At 51.1% G+C, this 18,808-nt stretch overlaps 2 protein-coding genes across 5 annotated transcripts in view; one reads left to right on the top strand and one right to left on the bottom strand.

Moving 5' to 3' along the window:
* B4galnt3 (beta-1,4-N-acetyl-galactosaminyltransferase 3) overlaps positions 1–14,759 on the top strand; it is a 107,074-nt gene extending 92,315 nt beyond the window's left edge. Inside the window, exons 12-20 of the mRNA XM_041640694.1 lie at positions 168–268; positions 497–558; positions 1,270–2,044; positions 6,304–6,620; positions 7,314–7,467; positions 7,681–7,753; positions 9,250–9,403; positions 9,943–10,069; positions 12,584–14,759. Coding sequence (XP_041496628.1) covers positions 168–268; positions 497–558; positions 1,270–2,044; positions 6,304–6,620; positions 7,314–7,467; positions 7,681–7,753; positions 9,250–9,403; positions 9,943–10,069; positions 12,584–12,692 — 1,872 coding nt within the window. The 3' untranslated portion in view covers positions 12,693–14,759. The remainder of the gene's footprint in view (positions 1–167; positions 269–496; positions 559–1,269; positions 2,045–6,303; positions 6,621–7,313; positions 7,468–7,680; positions 7,754–9,249; positions 9,404–9,942; positions 10,070–12,583) is intronic.
* Positions 14,760–15,839: 1,080 nt separating this feature from the next.
* Positions 15,840–18,808, bottom strand: part of Ninj2 (ninjurin 2) — a 104,112-nt gene continuing 101,143 nt past the window's right edge. For all 4 annotated transcript variants that reach the window (XM_041641335.1, XM_041641356.1, XM_041641351.1 and 1 more), the window contains exons 2-4: positions 17,809–18,040; positions 17,021–17,205; positions 15,840–16,172 (exon numbers count right to left, since the gene is read on the bottom strand). In XM_041641335.1, coding sequence (XP_041497269.1) covers positions 17,039–17,205; positions 17,809–18,040 — 399 coding nt within the window. In that variant the 3' untranslated portion in view covers positions 15,840–16,172; positions 17,021–17,038. The remainder of the gene's footprint in view (positions 16,173–17,020; positions 17,206–17,808; positions 18,041–18,808) is intronic.

Genomic DNA, 18,808 nt, shown 5'->3' with positions numbered 1-18,808 from the left:
CCCAGGGAACCCAAAAGATCAGGCCTGAGAACGCTGGAGTCTGGACTGCATAGTTGGATGTGACGTTCAACTCCGTAGCAGCCCTTCCCCATCCAGTGCGGCTCATTCTAGGCTGGTTCCTCCCCAGGATTCTCCCCCTCACACACTCATGTCTCCTCTGCTTTCAGGTTCATCTGTCCTTTGTTTATCCCAATGACTATACCCGTTTGAGCCACATGGAGACCCACAATAAATGCTTCTACCATGAAAGTGCCTACGACCAGGACAGGTGTGTGGTGCTGAATGGGAAAAGTGGAGGTTCTTTTGGGGGCTCTGTAGAAGTCAGGAGACTGCCTAGGCTGGAGGGGCCCCTTCACACTGAGGAGTTCTGGGCACCCCTCACGTGCACCTGAGTGGATGTACCCTCGCAGAACAGTCCTAGCTCCTTTCTCCACTCGTGCCCAGGTGGAACCTGTAAGGAGTCTGGTGTGTGTACACATGTCTCTTCCTCCTACAGGTCCAGCTTCCAGGAGTATATCAAGATAGACAAGCCAGAGAAAGAGGGCCTGGAGCAGCCAGGTACAGAGGCGAATGTGGCTAAGGCTGCCAGGGCGCACCTAGCTGCAGGTGGTGGTGGTCTCTTTCTAGGGAACATTCTAATATAGCCTTGCACGGGGAGTTTGGCATGCAAATCCTCCTGATCAGTCCCTCATCACAATCCAGGGAGGAGGAGCTTAGCATGCAAATCCTCCTGATCAATCCCTCATCACAATCCAGGGAAGCATGCTCTAGAGAGACCCTGTGTTGCTGTGGCCTTCCTTCAAGAGGGACCAGGGATGACTGAGGTCACTTGTTGAGTCCTAAATGGTGCTGGTGCTTGAGGTGTTTTATATCACTCGGCCCACAACCTTTAAGAGGTTGGGGTTTGTTTGTTTTAAACTTTTATTTATTTGCATATGTGCTTTTTTTTTTTTTAAGACAAACTCTCATGCTGGCATTCAGGATAGCCTGGAACTTGCTGTGTAGACCAGGCTAGACTCAACTTTGCTACAATCCTCCTGTCTCTACCTTCCAAGTGTTGTGATTACAGGCATGCACACCTCCATACTGCCCATCAGCCTTCATGTACATAGCAAAACTGGGGTGATGGAGGTGGAGTAACTTGTGCGGGGCCACCCAGCAAACGACCCCCACCTGGACCCCCTTGCTATTGTCACATATGTAACATCTGCTGCTTGTGTCTCTTGGGAAGAATAGAAACCTCCTGAAATGAGGACTGATTCTTGACAGGTTTTGAGGATGGCCTTCTAGAAGAATCCCAGTATGAAGATGTAGCAGAGGAGATCCCCGCCTCCCGAGACGAGGACGCTGGGACTCTAGGGAGGAAACCACAGACTACTTCCACCCCGGGGCTGGGCATCACTGACTACCACCTTAGAAAACTCTTGGCTCATCCGCAGAGCGGCCCACTGGTGCCTTTTCCCAAACACAACTCTACACCTCCCTTTCCAACAAGGGCAAGTGACATCCTGGACCAGCAGCCAGAGAAAAGGAAGGGGAAAAGTAGCCCTGTGCCCAACCAAGATGTGTCTCATTCTGACAAGGGGATCTCGAAGAACCTACCTCTCATTCCAAGAGCCCGATCCACTGCGGACAGTCCCGGGAAGACTCTGGAGCAGTCTCAGTGGCTGAATCAAGTGGAATCTTTTATTGCTGAGCAGAGGCGGGCTGACAGGCTGGAGCCCCAGGCTCCCGCTCCTAGCAGGGGCTGGCATGGGGAGAAGGAAGTAGTGGTAGCGGCAGGCCAGGAAGGAGAAGTGGAGGAAGAGGAAGAGGGGGAAGAAGAGGAGGAAGACATGAGCGAGGCGTTTGAATATGTACCTGTGTTTGACCCAGTGGTGAACTGGGACCAGACCTTCAGTGCTCAGAACCTCGACTTCCAAGCCCTGAGGACTGACTGGATTGATCTGAGCTGTAACACATCAGGCAACCTGCTGCTTCCAGAGCAGGAGGCCCTGGAAGTCACACGGGTCTTCCTGAGAAAGCTCAGCCAGAGGACCCGGGGGTAAGGTAAAGGGCTCCCCTGGGGCTGGGGTGAGGGTAGACAGCAGCCGCTGCCCTTGGGGAGCCACGACCTGCGGGCTGAAAGCAGGGTTCCTGCTGCAGGAGTAGCAAACCTTTGCTGGTATTCTGGGGTATGAGAAGGTTGCGCGGCTTCACCCTGACTGGAGCTGAGGACTAGCAAGGCTTGGTAGACTGGCATCTGCCCTCTGAGAGGGAGCTTGGGAACAGAGAAGCAAAGCAGGCTGAAAACGTAAGTCACAGCCTCAGATGGAGCTGAGAGGGCGTGGCTAGAGCCCTGCTGTCCCTCACCTCCCTTTTCCTCCCCCTCTGTTATACCCTCTCTTACTTCATACGTTCATTTGTTTAATCAATCAAGATTCTCAGAGAAGCCGGGCGGTGGTGGCGCACGCCTTTAATCCCAGCACTCGGGAGGCAGAGGCAGGCCGATCTCTGTGAGTTCGAGGCCAGCCTGGTCTACAAGAGCTAGTTCCAGGACAGGAACCAAAAGCTATGGAGAAACCCTGTCTCGGAAATCAAAAAAAAAAAAAAAAATTCTCAGAGAAAAGTCGCAGGCTATTAAACTCAGTATGCTGGCGTGTGCAAACGTGCTGGCTTTACATGTTTACACTTCACATCAGAGTTCAGCGTTCACTAGTGTCTAATAACTCCTGGGCATTTCCATTCCCTTGCGTTAGCTTGGGTTCCTGTACCCATACCCACTTGTATACTAAGCTATGTCCCCAGCCCTTCCTTTTCTTTCTTTTTGAAATAGGGTCCTAATGAGTTACTAAGGCTGGCGTTGAATTTGTGGTATAGCTCAGCCTGGAACTTGAGATCCTCTTGCCTCAGCCTCCAGAGGAGCTGGGGTTCCAGACCTGTGTCTCAAGGCTTGAGGACAGGGAAAGGAGAGGAGAGGAAAGTATTTTCCTAGCTAGTTATTTTTCAACGGTTCTCTCCCACCATGGTTATTTTAGTGTGCTATGAAACAGAGCTAGCCCACCTGTCCAAGTGCATCCTATACCCACGACTGTCTCACCTCTATTCTGCCCCCTTTCTCCCCAGGCTTGGGTAACCACTGTTCTACTCTATGCTTCTGTGGGTAGCTTTTTTGCTTCTACGTATAAATGAGGACATGTGGTATTTGTCTTTCTGTGCCTGAGTTATTTGTCCTACCATTCCATCCATGTTGCTGTGGAAGGATTCTGCTCTTTATAGCTAGATACTATTCCATCTTTTATATAAATCAATGCTGTTTACTCATTCAGTTATGGTAAACACTTTGGTTCAACATTCTAACGATTGTAACGAGAGCTGCCGTGCACACATGAGGGCAGAAGCCTTTAACAGACCAATTTCAGTTCCTTTGGGTAGTGGGGTAGCTGGATCAGATGGGAGCTGTAGTTGTAGTTTTTTTTTTTTTGGTTTTTTTTTTTTTTTTTTGGTTTTTTGAGACAGGGTTTCTCTGTGGTTTTGGAGCCTGTCCTGGAACTAGCTCTTGTAGACCAGGCTGGTCTCGAACTCACAGAGATCCGCCTGCCTCTGCCTCCCGAGTGCTGGGATTAAAGGCGTGCACCACCACCGCCCGGCGTAGTTGTAGTTTTTTGAGGAGCCTCCGTGACTGTTTTCTTTAGTAAGCTACACTAACTTACGCTTCCACCAGCATGTGAGAGGGTCACCAGTGGTCTATCTGCATCGTTCATTTTATTTTAGTCATCTTGACAGCTGTCAATCATGCTGGGATGAAATGGTATCATTTTGATCTTATTCTGATGATTAACAATACTGAATATTTTTTCACATACTTGTTAACCATTTTTTAAAAATTTATTTATTTTATCTTATATGTATGAGTATTTTGTCTGCATATTTGTGAGCACATTGTGTGTATTCCTGGTGCCCTAAGAGGCCAGAAGAGGGTGCTAGATCCTCTTGAACTGGAGTCAGTTATGGTTGTGAGCCACCCTGTGGGCACTGGGAAGCAAACCCGGGTCCTCTGGAAGAACAAGTGCTGTGAACCACCGAGCCATCTTTCTAGGCCATCTACCTCCTGCCCCCCCCCCTTTGATCTTGTTTGGTTTAGGGTTTGTTGTTATTGTTTGACATAGCATCTCACTGTGTTGCCTAGATCAGCCTTGGTTTGTTTTTGTTGTTCTTTGGTTGGTTTTGGTGGCCCTCCTGTGCCCTCTTTCTAAGTGCTAGGATTACAGATGTGCTACCATGCCTGACTTTTTGTTTTTGTATGGAACTTACTATTTGGATGAAGCTAGCCTTGGACTCACAAGCAGAACTCTTGTTGCTGTCTCCCAAAGTCTGGACTTATAGACATATACCTGGCTTTTGGTGTTTTTTTATTTTGTTTTGTTTTAAGATGAAGCCTTGAGCCTGCATGGACCTGGAATATAGGTCATGCCTCAGTGTTTATTTTACTATCTTTTAAAAGGTATCTCTTTGTTTCCAGAGAGAGAGAGATAGCTCGCTCAGTGGGTAAGAACATTTACCATGAAAACTTTAGGGCCTGAGTTCAAATTCCCACATAACAGCCTAGCTCAGCATTCTGTGCCTGTAATTCCAGCGGTGGTGGTGGGGGCGGGGAGACAGGCAGAGCTGGTGCTTGCTCTAGTTTGACAGAGCCTTAATTGTTCATTTTGCCTTTTTGTTGCCTGTGCTTTGAGGCTCGTTCAGACAGCCTTTGCCCAGAGCACTCATTACCTGGGTGTTTTCTCTAGCGGTGCCACCAGTTCTGATGCTAAACAGAAATGTTTGAGTTGATTTTTGAGTGGAGAGACATGTGGGCTTCGTTTTATTCTTCTGCACGTGTAGTTCTCGCTTCCAGCAGACACTGTTCCCTAGACAAGGTGCGTTTCACTGCCTTTGTTGCTGGCCCATTGGCTGGAAGTGCCTGGCTTATTTCCAGGCTCAGTCACTGGTGGACAGCTCTGGGCTGTTTCAGGTACCCAGTGTTGGGTGAGTGTGCTTAAAATTGTAGCAGCCTCCTGGTGGGTTTTCCCTTTAATCAGTATGAAGTGGCTTTTTGTCTCTTCTGACTATTTTGGTTTGAAGTTTATGTTTTTAGATATTATAGCAACACCTGTTTTCTAAGTCATTTGTTTGGAACACCTTTGCCCTCCTTTCACCCTAAGGTAGTGTCTTTATTTAATGGAGAGGTGTGTTCTTGGAGGCAACAAATAGACGAATCCTGTTTCGTTTTGTTTATTTTCGAGACAAGGTTTCTCTATAGCTTTGGAGTCTGTCCTGAAACTAGCTCTTGTAGACCAGGTTGACCTTGAACTCAGAGAGATCCGCAGGCCTCTGCCTCCCAGTGCCACCACTGCCTGCCTTTTTTTCTGTTTTGTTTTTAGGATTCATTTAAAAAGGCGTGTTACCCTTATTTTTATTTTATGTTTATGGTTCTTTTGCCTGCACGTACGTCTGTGCACCACATGTGTACAGTGCCTGCAGAATCCAGAAGAGGGTGTTTGGTCCCCTGTGGCTGGTTTTACAGATCTTATGAGTTGTCATGTGGGTGCTGGAATCCAGCACAGGTCCTTTGGAAGAGTAGCCAGTAGTCTTAACCACTGAGTCATCTCTCCTGATCCAAGATTTCCTTTTAGTGTGTGTCTATGGGGGTTGTTGGGAGGAGGGCCTTGTGCTTGTGTGAATGTAGATGCCCACTTGTCAGATCCCCTGGAGCTGGATGATTGTCAGCCAGCTGATATGTGTGCCGGAAACCCAACTCAGGTTCTCTGAAAGAACGGCAAACACTCTTTACCACTGAGCTATCTTTCAAGTCCCTGGATCCTGTATTTATTTGTTTGTTTGTTTTTGTTGTTGGTTTTTTGTTTTGTTTTGTTTTGTTTTGAGACAGGGTTTCTCTTTGTAGCCCTGGCTGTCCTAGAACTCTCTCTCTGTAGACCAGGCTGGCCTCGAACTCACAGAGATCCACCAGCCTCTGCCTCCCGAGTGCTGGGTTAAAAGGCATGCGTCACCACTGCCCACCTTGTTTTTTTTTTCTTAATATGGGTCAATTTCCCAAGGAATCTGTCACAAGATCCCTTATATTGAGTCTTAGAGCTATAAAAGGCCTTGAAAATCACTCCTCATTTGAAGATGAAGGAGGGAGTCTCAGGGCAGCTGTGTATCTTGTATGAGCCTCTACAGCTAAGCAATGGCAGAGCAAAGTCAAAACTAGGATCTGACAACTGAGCCTGCAGGCTTTGACCACACACCCTCTGCTCACGAGGGCGGTCCTCTGTACCTCAGGAGATACCAGCTGCAGCGCATCGTGAACGTGGAGAAGCGCCAGGACCGGCTGCGAGGAGGGCGCTACCTCCTGGAGCTTGAACTGCTGGAAGGCCAGCGCCTGGTGCGCCTCTCCGAGTACGTGTCCACTCGAGGCTGGCGGGGAGGTGACAGCATTGGCGGAGAGGACACAGAAACCCGGAACCTGCAAGGCTTGGTCTGGAACCCACATCGTCGCCGCAGACATATACTCAGTGTCCAGGATCCAGAGCCAAAGCTGTGCTGGCCGCAAGGTTTCTCCTGGAACCATCGAGCTGTGGTCCACTTTATCGTGCCTGGTAAGCGTTACCAGATTGGGGGTCTTGGTGATCACCCTGAGCACTGGGCCTGTTTTCTTGGTTTGATCTCCCAAGGATTTGTGAGTGAAGCCTTTGAGGAACTAGGATCCACAAGGGAGAACAGATTGAGCTGTTGTGTAGAACTGAGATCTCAAAGCCACTGCTTTGTGCCATGCTGGGTCTCCAGGTTGGGTGTGAGCACCAATTTGGGTTGTTGTTGTTGAAGAAATAAGACTGAGGGTATTATATGGAGTGGGTTTTATTTCGATTATTTTTTTGTGGTGCTGGAGATCAAATCCAGGTCCTGGCACTTGCTAAGCAAGGCACGGAGCCACACCTCCAGCCCTAGAGTCGCCTTTAGGATGAGGAGGGAAAACATGAGACAGTGTAAGGACGAAGAACAAGAGTCAAAAGTATGAGTAAGATGGGTAGAGAACAGGTCTGTTAAAACTGGGCAGGGTTGCTGCCGTGAGGCCCACCCAAGGCTGTCTCCCAGTTTGCCTGGGAGGTGTTCAGGGAGCTATAGAAGGCCCGTGCGCTGGCCCTCAGGTCCTTGTGCTTCATGCTAACGATTCCTATAGTTGCATTATCTCCTAGCCGAGGTAGATGGGACTCCTGACTTGGGGCAGAGTGGAGGGATGTTTGCCTTTCCCTAACTCTGCCGTTTTCTCCCTGCGTGACCTACCTGCATAGTGAAGAACCAGGCTCGCTGGGTGCAGCAGTTCATCAGAGATATGGAGGGCCTGTCCCAAGTCACTGGCGACCCACATTTCAACATCATTATCACAGACTATAGCAGTGAAGACATGGACGTGGAGATGGCTCTGAAGAGATCCAGGCTGCGGAGGTGAGGAAGACCTCTGGCTGCAGCTGCCTTGCCCCCTTGCCAGCATCCAGGACTACCGGTCAGGGCAGAACCAGAAGTGGCAGCCAGCTTCCCTGAGTCCTTCCACCCCTGGTCACAACCCAGGAGCAGCTACTGTCTCTACTTTATGCCTCCCAACTTCCTTCAGGGACCCTACAGCTGAATCCTCACACTCGGCCCCTCCTCTTCCTGCAGCTACCAGTACCAGAAACTGAGCGGAAACTTCGAGCGCTCCGCTGGACTGCAGGCTGGCATAGATCTGGTGAAGGTAATGGGCCTCAAGGACACTTGGGAAGGTGATCAAGTCAAGAGACAGAGACACTGGGAAGGTAGTCAGCTCCTTAGGAGGAAAGGGATTGGGTCACAGGACTGTGCTTGTCACTGTCCATTCCTGTAACAAGATAACCTGAGTGTCCTCCTTCGCTTTTCTGTTGCTATGATAAACACCATGGCCAAGAGCAACTTGGGGAGGAAAGGGTTTTTAGTTGGTTCACGCGTCTGGGTCCCAGTGGATCACTGAGGGAGGGCAGGGCAGGGACTCAGGCAGGAACCATGGAAGAAAGGGGCCGACTGGCTTGCTCTTCATATCTTGCTCAACTTTCTTTCTTTTCACTTTAATTTTGTGAGCCGCCCTGTGGGTGCTGGGAGTCAAGCCCAGGCTCCCAGAAGAGCAGCCAGTACCCTTCACCTCTCAGAGCCACCTCTCCAGTCTCCATCTTCTTTTCTCACATGGGGTGGCACCATCCACATGGTCTGGACCCTCCCACGTCAATCATGAATCAAAGTGCCCCATAGACTTGTCCGCATGTCAGTCTGATGGAGGCATAATTGAAGTTCTTCTTCCTAGATGACCCTAGCTTCTGTCGGGTTGATAAAAAAAATCAGCTCACTGCATTAAATTAAGATTTGTTTGTTAGTTATTTGTGGTGTTGGGAATTGCACTCAAGACCTTGTGCGTGCTAGGCAAGCACTCCACCACCCAAAGGTTCGTTTGGGTCATAGTTTTAGTCAATGATCACTTTGCCCCATGGCAGCCAAAAAGTGAAAGAGAAGGCTGGGCTCCTAGTACCCACGCCTCCTTGTGACTTAACCTCTTCCCACTGGGCCCCACACTGATTTCCAGTGGCACCGCAGGCTGGAAAGCAATCTTTATCACATGATCTCTGGGGGATACTTCGAAACCTTAGCAAGGAGGTGCTTTCCCAGTCGCCAGAGTCCTCAGACCCCATAAAACACGGGGCAGAAGTCAGGTATTGTGGCACGTGTCTATAGTCCCAGCTCCGAGGAGGCTAAGACAGCGGGAGCTTGACTTGAGGCCACCTGGACTACACAACCAATCCCAGACTAGTCTTCCGAGAGTCTGTCTCAAAAGAAAGTGGGAGAGGAGCCTGTGTTCACTTTGTGATGTGAGAACTTGGCCCTGCTAACCAGGGTTGTAGAAATCTGTCTCTTTTGTATTTAGCTTTGTGTAACCTGTCAGTCACTCCAGTAGGGAAGAACCCGAGAAGGCCTCTAGAGCAGTGGTCACGACCCCCTTGACAAACCTGTCTCCAAAAAAAAAAAAAAAAAAATTACGATTCATACTAGTATCAAAATTAAAGTTATGAAGTAGCAGCATCATTTTATGGTTCGGGTCATCACAACATGAGGAACTGTATTAAAGGGTTGCAGTGGTAGGAAGGCTAAGAATCACTGCTCTAGAGAGTGGCCCCGGCTCCCGGCTCCGGTCCAGAGGTCTGCTGACCTTGCCTTCTCCATCCCCAGGATCCACACAGCATCATCTTCCTCTGTGACCTGCACATCCACTTCCCAGCAGGAATCATCGATACCATCCGCAAGCACTGTGTAGAGGGCAAGATGGCCTTTGCCCCCATGGTGATGCGGCTGCACTGTGGGGCCACCCCGCAGTGGCCTGAGGGTGAGCCTTGCCCCAGATGAGGAAGAGGAGACCCCCTCTGACCTTAGTGTTTAACCCCAAGACTGGAAAAGTTTATGCCTAAGCATCAGCAGCTTTTCCACCCTGCCTTCCTGTGTTCTCTGATCTCTGGAGAGACCCCGGGCAGACACAGTAGCAGGCAAAGCAGTGGTTCTTTCCCTCGTGCCCAGCTTGCATTCACCCAGTACCCAGCAAGCATTTGCTGTGGGTTGGATGCTGTGCCCGGAGGATAGGAAGGTGGAGAGAGAAAGTAGATGGGGAAAACCAGCTCACAGCTGCCAGAAGGCTGCTGGGATCACATCCTAAATGCCGGACTACAGTTAGGTTGTGACATCAGTCTACGGTCACTGCTGTGTTTGCTGAACCTCAAGCCTTGATAGGGGGATCCCCCACCTCCAGACAGTCCAGGGGCTTCCCTTAGCTGACAGTCTTTTGCCTCTGCTGCCCAACTCTGTACCTCCAGAAGAGCCTGTGGGAACACAGCATCCAGCTCATCTCAGCAGTGCCTTGTCTGTCCACAGGCTACTGGGAGGTCAATGGATTTGGGCTGCTTGGCATCTACAAGTCAGACCTGGACAAGATCGGGGGCATGAACACCAAGGAGTTCCGAGACCGCTGGGGAGGCGAAGACTGGGAGCTGCTGGACAGGTGACGTAGGAGCAGGGCCTTTAGGGATCTGTTGGAGGCCAGAGCCTCGGAGCTGTGCTGCCGAGTCCCAGGGCTGGGAAAGTATGCTGGTCTGGGAGCTCCCCGAGGCTGGCTTCACTGACACTCGGGCTGTGTATCCAGCAGAGGGGGTGATCCATCCACTGCGAGTCACAGTCTGAATGGGCGGTTGAGCTGCCACAGGTAAAGCAAGATGCTGGAGCTACATGGTGAATGATGCTGTTCTCAGGACCAGACGAGCCACTGGGAGCTTTCTCCCGGCCAGGGATCATGCTCTTCCCAGACACAGCTGCCTGCAGGAGGGCCTGAAGGCTGTGAGAGGACCCTGGGAGACAGGCCAAGGGTTAGGAGAGAGTGAGGAGCAGCACAATAGGCAGTGTGGACCATTAAATGACAACAGGATATCCAGGGGAGATATCCAGGATATCCTGGAGGTGAGAAGGGAAGGGGCTCTGAGAAGAGTAAATAGTCTCAGAGAAGAGGGAAAGGGCTGAGCATATAGTTCATTTGTCTAGCGTAAATGAGGTCTTAGGCTCTATCCCTAGTGCTAAAGAAGGAGGGGCGCGTGTGTGTGTATGTGTGTGTACATATGCACACATTCATCACTTTCGTCGTCATTGTGACAAAGTCCCCGACTAAAGCAATTTTAGGGAAAGAAGAGTTGGGGGAGGATTCGTGCAGGGGCGTCATGGTAGCATTCATAAAGATGGGAACTCCTGGCACTGGGCAGACTAGGAAGCAGAGCGAAAGAAACTGAGCCTGGGACAAAGACAGACTGAGACACATAACCCAGTGCATACCATGTGTTAGCATATACTCATAGACTTGTATTCTTAGCCTGGTGTGGTAGCTGTGTTGCTAATCTCAGCACTAGGGAGACAGGAGGCAGGAAGGCTGCCACAAGTTCAAGGCCAGGCTGGGTTACACAGCAAGACCTTGTCTCAATCCCCATCCCCCCCCCAAAAAAAAGAAAAGGAAAAAGGAGAGAAATGGGGGGCACAGTGGGAGCAGTAGACTGGGCAGATGGCCAGCAAAATGTTAGCAAGAAGCAGGGTTGTGTGGCCACTGGGCCGCAAGAAGGGGAGGAGCCTGTTGCAGTGATACTGTTTCTCCCTGCATTTGCATGTGAGTCCTCTTTCCCAAAAGAAGGGGAAGGGAGAGGATGCTACCTGGAGATAAGAGCCTAAGGAAGATCTGAGAGAGACACTAAGAGGGAGAAAGAAAGCCTGTATGTGCCGGAAGGAGGAAGGGACAAGGCCAGGGGCACCAGGGACTTCCTACTTCTTGAGAGGGAGGACAAGGTGTAGCCACCAACCTCTGGGTTATTATTGGCAAGTGGGGTTCATGCCCAGGGCCTCATTCATCCCTCTCACCAAACTCCTGGGCTCGGTGCAGGTGTCTCTATTTCTCAGAGGGGAAACCGCTCGTGAAGAGTAGTTAATAACTTGCCCCTTCTCTCCTGAAAAGCAGCAGAGGCTTTCAAATCAGACCCATCTTTGATTCCCCGCTGGAGGGAAGAGAACGGAAGAATACTGAAATACTGAGAATTAAAGGTGGGGTGGAGAGAGGTTCAGAGAGCTTGTGTCAAATAACTCAGTCCCAGGGATCCACATCACAGTGACTCCGAAGCATGGGAGCCCAGTGTAGTGGTTACTGCCACACATGACCCTTCCTGCTGGGTTTGTGCTTTGATGCGGACCTCCAAAACAGTTCTTAACCCTCCCGCTGTCTCTGAGACCGGAGGAAAGAGCGGCTTCTGGTTCCATCTACTTGCCATCCTGTTTGAAGTATAGGCCTCCTCGGAAAGGGACCCCTCCCTTGGTGGCTGGGCAAATGAGAGCGGTGCCTAGCCTGTGTAAGACCTTGGGTTTGAGCCCCAGCACTGTAAGAAAAAAAAGCCAGACCGCGACACACACCTGTAATCTCAGTTTTCAGGGGGCTGAGGTAGAAGGATCTTGAGTTAGAGGCCAGCCTGGGTTACTTAACACGATGATTCCTCCTACAAAACAGCCAGACAGGAACGGGCAGAGCTTGTGGGTAGTTTCTCCGGTTCCGGGCTCCTGGTACTGTAAGGTGACTGTGCTGTGCGCTGCAGATCCAGTGTGCGTGCGCGCGCGCGTTTTGTGCGTGTGCGCGCGCGCGTTGTGTGTGTGTGTGTGTGTGTGTGTGTGTGTGTGTGTGTGTAATTACAGAGGATGGATGTGTTATATAGATATGCACATCTCTAAGATTATTGTCTTTTTCTAGAGAGGAGGGAGCGTGGTTTTGATAGGCAACTTTTCGAGTCACACAGCTGTGACTGCAATCCAGGCAGGTCGGCCCCACTGCACCTGGATTGCTTTTTGCCCCAAGGGAAGTGACCAGAGGAAGGAGGGCAGGGTCTGACAAAGATGGGAAGGGTGGGTTCCTCAGGGCCCAGTTGCTCCTGGACGCCTGTTGCCCGGGTGCCTGTAGCGTTCCTGCTTCTGCAGGCTCACACTGCCCTCTATCCTCCAGGATCCTCCAAGCAGGCCTGGAAGTGGATCGGCTCTCCCTCAGGAACTTCTTCCATCACTTCCATTCCAAGCGAGGCATGTGGAATCGCCGCCAGATGAAGATGCCATGACCGCCAGGGACAGCTGCCTACAGCTCCTTTACTTCCGGTTGACCTCGAGGAGGGACTATGAGGAACAGAAGCCTCGGCGCTCACTGTCCTCTCCACCAGGAGCTGTCCCGTCATGCAGGGAGAAGTGCGGAGGCCCCTCTGCCACCCACTGAGTTGACAGTTGGAACAGCTGCATAGGATGGGCAGTGAGGTCCAGAAGAAAACACCCTCCTGAATAGGATACCATCATGAACCACAAGGGTGCATCCCCACGACCCCAGCCCTCCTCATGGGGGGCGGGGGTGTTGACCATGAACAAGAAACTTTAATGGGACAGATTTTATTTGGAGTGGAGGCGAGCGGGGGATAATTTTTAACAGAGTGAAGACTTCTGTGTAGACCCAGCACTGACTGGGAGTGAACCTGTGCATTGCAGCCCACAGCCCCACTGAGGTGCTGGTCCCATGCGGAGTACCTCAGCTCCAGGCCCAAGTCTGTGCCTTTCAAACACACACATCCGTCCTGGTAGTCACTGGACAGGTAGCCGGCCACCGACTGGGTATTAACCCAACTCCTACAGAGAGTGGGTTCTTCAGTGGAAACCCAACATTGGTGGCATCTTCCTACTGCAATGGGGCAGAGTGGGAACGGGTGGGCAGTGGGCCCGTTCTCCCCAGTGTCTGACATATGGGCTATGTAGAACCAGCAAGGCCATGCTGGCCAAGAAATGCCCCTTCTCCTTTGGCTCGTCTGCCAGTTAAGACCTGGAGATAATAAGAGACCACCAGAGGTGACATAGGTAACCCTTAAGTCAACTTCTTAAGTGAGAATTTGTGGGGGACTCAAGCAGGGAGAGACAAAAAGGGAAGAAAATGTATACTGTAAGCTTAGCAGCCCTGTGGCCTCGCCCTCTGTGGAGAGAGCCCCAGCCTCCCGACCCTGAGGAAAAGAAGCAGTGAAACGTGGCCATCTCATAAGGGACAGGGGGAGGTGGGGGAGGCAAGGCCATGGACAGGAAGAACTGAAAATGGTTAGTTTTAGGGATAGCAGCCTGTAACCTTTTCTGTCCCCTAATGTCACATACTTATCTTGCACTAATAGTCCCAGTGCTCTGTGGCTGGGACTTCCTGCTGCTGCACCAGCGGTGCATTAGATGCTGGGCATTAAACCCAGTCTTGGGGGGGGGGGGGGCGGTTGTGCAGCGCCTTTCCGCTGCGAGGAAGGACTTGTGGTGTGCAGCAGAAAGGGTTCCACTCCACGGAGCCTGCCTTCCACGCTGTGAATCAAAAGTGCAGCATTTGGAGCTGTAGGACCCACGTCGTGGGCTCTGCGAGTGCCAAGAACAGTTTGGCATCCGCAAAGTGGTGCCCACTGGGAACCCACTGGGCTTGCCTTTAAGCAGTCAGCAGGGCAGGGCGGTTCTGTCCATGGGCTGTGGCCTCTTCTCATCCCTGCTCAGGCCTTCTGCCCTTTAGAAAAGGCACATAGGAAGTAGGCTAGGGCTGCAGCTGCACAGGTGGAGTGCCAGGCTTCTCTAAGGCCATCGACTCTTGGAATTGGGCTGGAAGGCCAGAGCCAGTCCCTGCAGTCCTCCTCCTCTGTTTCTGAGGACTGGGAACCCTCCAGGCCTTGCCCACCCTGCTCACCACCTCCCTCCCAGGTCTAGTGCCTTGTGTTTGATATCTGTTACCTCCTTACCATCTGCCTTAAGGGAAAGGAAGGTGCGGTGGGTGGGGAGAGGGAAGAGGGCATTAAAGTCAGCATCTTAGAAAACAAAGGGCTGTTTTCCTGTTGCCCAGGAGCTGGGGGACAACACTAGTGACCCTCAGCTGTTTGCTCAGTGACAGCCAAGGACTGACTTGCCTTTGGCCTCGGTGCTTGCTGACACCACACTGCCCTGACTGTGTCTCAGGTTAGAGGAGGTCACAGCCTCACCTGGAGAGGCTTCCCCACCTGAAGAAGGCTGTCTGAAACAGAGCGACCGTAATCCCAGCACTTGGGAAGCTGAGCCATGAAGATCAGGCGTGCAGGGCCAGCCTAAGACTACCTAACAAGAACCTGCCGAAGTAAAGAAATAAACAAATAAATGGAAAAGTTTTTCTGAGTGGTTTGAAGGTGCCCTATTAATGATTTGTAGCTGTGAGTTGGCCTTCCTAGTTATGTTTGACCTAGGCAATTTTTTTAACTTTAATTTTTCAAGATTTTTAAAAGTTTATTTTCATTTTATGTTCATTGGTGTTTGTCTGCGTGTATATCTATGTAAAGGTGTCAGATTCCTTGGAATTGGAGTTACAGAGACAGACGTGAGCTGCCATATAGATGCTGGAAATTGAACCTGGGTCCTCTGGAAGAGCAGTCAGTGCTCTTCATCACTGAGCCATCTCCCCAGCCCCTATTTTTCAAGGTTTTATTTTCTATGTGTGGGTGTTCTGCCTGCATGTCTATCTGTGCACCATCTGAGTACCTGGTGCCCAAGGAGGCCAGAAGAGGGCATCAGAGTCCCTGGAACTGAAGTACAGACAGGTGTGAGTCACCGTGTGGGTGCTGGGAATCGAACTCAGATCCTCTGGAAGAGCAGCCAGTGCCCTAAACCACTAAGCCATCTCTCTAGTACCCCATTTTTTAAAAAAGAAATTTTAAGCCATTTAGTGGTGCCTTTAATCCCGGCACTCCAGAGGCAAATGCAGGTGGATCTCTGTGAGCTCAAGTCCAGCCTGGTCCACAGAGTGAGTTCCACAACAGCTAGGGTTACATGGTGAAATCTTGCCTCAAAACAAAACAAAACAAAGATTAAAATTAAGCTTCTTCATTTAGAGTGTGTGTGGTCTACGCAGGCCACAGGGGCAGGCCAGAGGGCAGCCTTTCAGTGGTTGGTTCTCCCCAACCCCATACCATATGGGGTTCTCAGGCTTGGCAGCAAGCGCCTTTGCTCACTGAAAGTTTGCATTTTCTCACCAGCTGAAAATCTGTATTCTTAAAAGACATCTAAGATACACTGTTAATGTGGAAAGTACAGTAGGTTGACAGTGGAGTCTTTAAAACTCTGTGTGTTCATCAGTCCAGCACTCAGTACCTGTTTGTGAGGTGCAGATGGCAAGGGCATCCACACACCAGCCTGGCTCAGAGCCCACATGACTAGAGACAGACAGCAAGACTAATTTGGTGGCTTTTCAGACATCTTTATAGATAGGGAAGGGAAAATTGAGGCTTGGAGCAGAGGGGAGGAATGTATTGGAACCAGAGTCTGCAGGCCGTGTGGACTGCCTGAGCAGACCCAGTTACCGGTGCTGGAGGACAGGGTGGCCGCTGCAGATGCTGAGCTCAGGCCTCCAGACCAAGATGCAATCACATCACCCAGTAGAACGGCACAACTCAGTTCAGGCGCTGCAGGCAGGAAGCAGGGGCATCTTCCTTGCCCCCGAAACTCTCCTGGAGGCTGTGGAAGGTGCTAGTTAGCCCGACAGGTCAGGGCCAAAGGCTGAGGCCCTTCAGGCTCAATTCCTGTGGGGAAAGTAGACGGACAAAATGAAAGGGCGGGGCCGAATGAGGCTCCTCAGGCTGGATTGGCACCCAAGTCACCAGGGGAAGGAAAGAATGGTGTGATTCAGCAGCCTGAAGCGCAGTTTCCAGGTGTCTCCAGGGAGCACTGTGGATGCTGCTGCTGGCTCTTGGGCCCAGGTGGCAGTAGCTAGCAGTGCTTGACTAGGACACTGCAGGACAACACCAACTAGAAGCCACAGCTCCTTTTCTTCCCAACAGGCCACATCACCCACTAACCACATTGGCCTTCCACCCCATCCCAAATTGTGGGGCAAAAAAAATATCCCTAAAGACGACCTGGGGGTGACACACCTGTCACTTGTGGTTACACAGGGACTTTAAGTCTAGCCTGGGTTACAAGGGACAGTCCCAACTGAAGGATCGTCACTCCTTCAGAGCGAAGGCCTCACTAAGTCCCCCTTGTCAGACATGTACTGACTTGTGGGGGGCTCATTTTATGACCCAGCACTCATGGTGCGTGTACTATGGGAGGCCCACGCTTTAAACCAGCACTAATTTTCTGTTGCAGGCTACCATGAATACTAACACTTAATGCTCATGTACCGTGATTGACTCGTGGATACAACAGCATTCGTGGTGCATGTACTACAGGAGGCTTACACGTGTATCTTACCACTCATGTATGTACTGTGCAAGGCCCATCAGTCCTTCAAGAACCGCCTTATCCAAAGGTCTGTAGACCTTCCCCCTTGGTGTGGGGAGGGAGAGCCCTCTTATTCCAATGGCCAAAGGCAGCAAAGGTCAGTTGCGAGCCCTTGGATCTGAGGCCCTCTGGGCCTCCACCTCACCTGGGACCTAGGTAGGGATTAAACAGGATTGCTGGAGGTCCTGGCAGCCATGGAGCCTGTCTTGTGTGCCCCGAAAGCGGTGATAAAAATGTTGATGACCACAGTAGTGAAGACCAAGGAGGTGGCAGCATTGTTGAGCTGATTTAGACGCCACTGGTTCCCTACCTCATTCAGGTTCAGCCTGGCTGTGGAGACAAGATCAGGTGGGTGGTGGGTGAATCCAGGGCTGAAGCCTGGAGCTTCCCTCTCCCCACCCAGGAATTTGGAAACAGCCTGGCTTTAGAGACTGGGAAGACATCAAATCACTGGATTGAGATGTGTGTGAGTCTTCTGACCGGCATAAGAGGCAATTTACAAGGTGCTTCACAGAAAGGGGTGGGGAGCAAAGACATCGTCGAACAGGGGACGGGTGCTTACAGTATAAGACCGCCACCAGCCAGGCGGTGTTGGTGCAAGCCTTTAATCCCAGCACTTGGGAGGCAGAGATTGGCAGATCTCTGTGAGTTCAAGGCCAGCCAGCTCTAACTGTTAGGGCTGCTACACTGAGAAACCCTATCTTGAAAAGCCAAAAGAAAAAAAAAAAAAGACTGTCCTGTGGGGTCAGTCATTCAGCAGCTGTCGATGGGTGCCCATCGATGGGATATGAGGAGAAAGGACAGGAGCTGCCCTCACTGTAGGATAGAGGACTGGTTCTGTCGGCAGGTGGCTGGGAAGTTTCATGGGCATGCCGGGCCCTTTCCCACCACCAGGGGGCACCAAGGCAGAAAGGGACTGCGGGCTGGGCTTACCGATAACCACGAGAAGAATGCCAATGACAACTTGCAGGAGCAGAGAGACACTGATGAGGGCTATGAGGGTGGCGTAGTACTGCGAGGATGGCCCCTGCTCCAGCACCACTTTCAGCCGCGTGGCATTGGACATGAAGAGCGCCACATCCAACATGCTCTCTGCCACGCTCTTCTTGGTGGCATAATGGTTCAGATTGAGAGGCTGGTGCCCTTGGGAGATGGAGTGCCCGTGCTGTAAGAGAGGAGATTCTGGTGAAGGGTCTGGGAGGGAAAGAAGACGGGCTTTAATATCCTTCCCAAAGGAGATGGAATGTCCTCTCGGGTGACAGAGACGGTGTCCCTGTTCAGCTTCTGACCTGAAACCAGCGGAGGGTTGGATAGATGAGCAGGTGAGTAGAGGATGAACTATTGGATGAATGGATTGGGGGCAGAACCTCTGGACCACTAAACTCCGGATTAACTAATGTTGCCTTGTGATACCTACTTCACAGAGAGATGCTGGTCCCTTACACCTTCACATAGTCAGATGAACAACAACAACAGAAGGAGCTCTGAGGTCTTCCAGAATGGCTGGCCCTATCCTAGCCAGAGCCTTGATCAAGACTCCTAGAACTTCAACCCTGCTCCAGCACACACTGACTGTCAAACATGGGCTGTTAGAAAACTCATGTACACAGCAGTGCATATGAGCTGCAAGTTCTTAATTTTAAAAACCGTTTGGGGAGACTGGGGATGTACTTCAGTAGTACCTTGCTCCACAGCATGCCCAAGGCCTTAGTTTTAATTCCTGCCACTGCTGAAATACATTATTATTATTTTGGATTTTCAAGACAGGGTTTCTCGCCGGGCAGTGGTGGCACACGCCTTTAATCCCAGCACTCGGGAGGCAGAGGCAGGCAGATCTGTGTGAGTTCGAGGCCAGCCTGGTCTAGAAAAGCTAGTTCCAGGACAGGAACCAAAAGCTATGGAGAAACCCTGTCTCGAAAATAAAAAAAAAAAA

This window comes from Microtus oregoni, unplaced genomic scaffold (genome assembly GCF_018167655.1).
Source record: "Microtus oregoni isolate MIOR12 unplaced genomic scaffold, Mior012 000002F_ref0000024, whole genome shotgun sequence".
Taxonomy (NCBI): Eukaryota; Metazoa; Chordata; class Mammalia; order Rodentia; family Cricetidae; genus Microtus; species Microtus oregoni.
The sequence above is the reverse complement of the archived record's forward strand: the minus strand, read 5'-3'. Positions and strand labels throughout refer to the sequence as shown.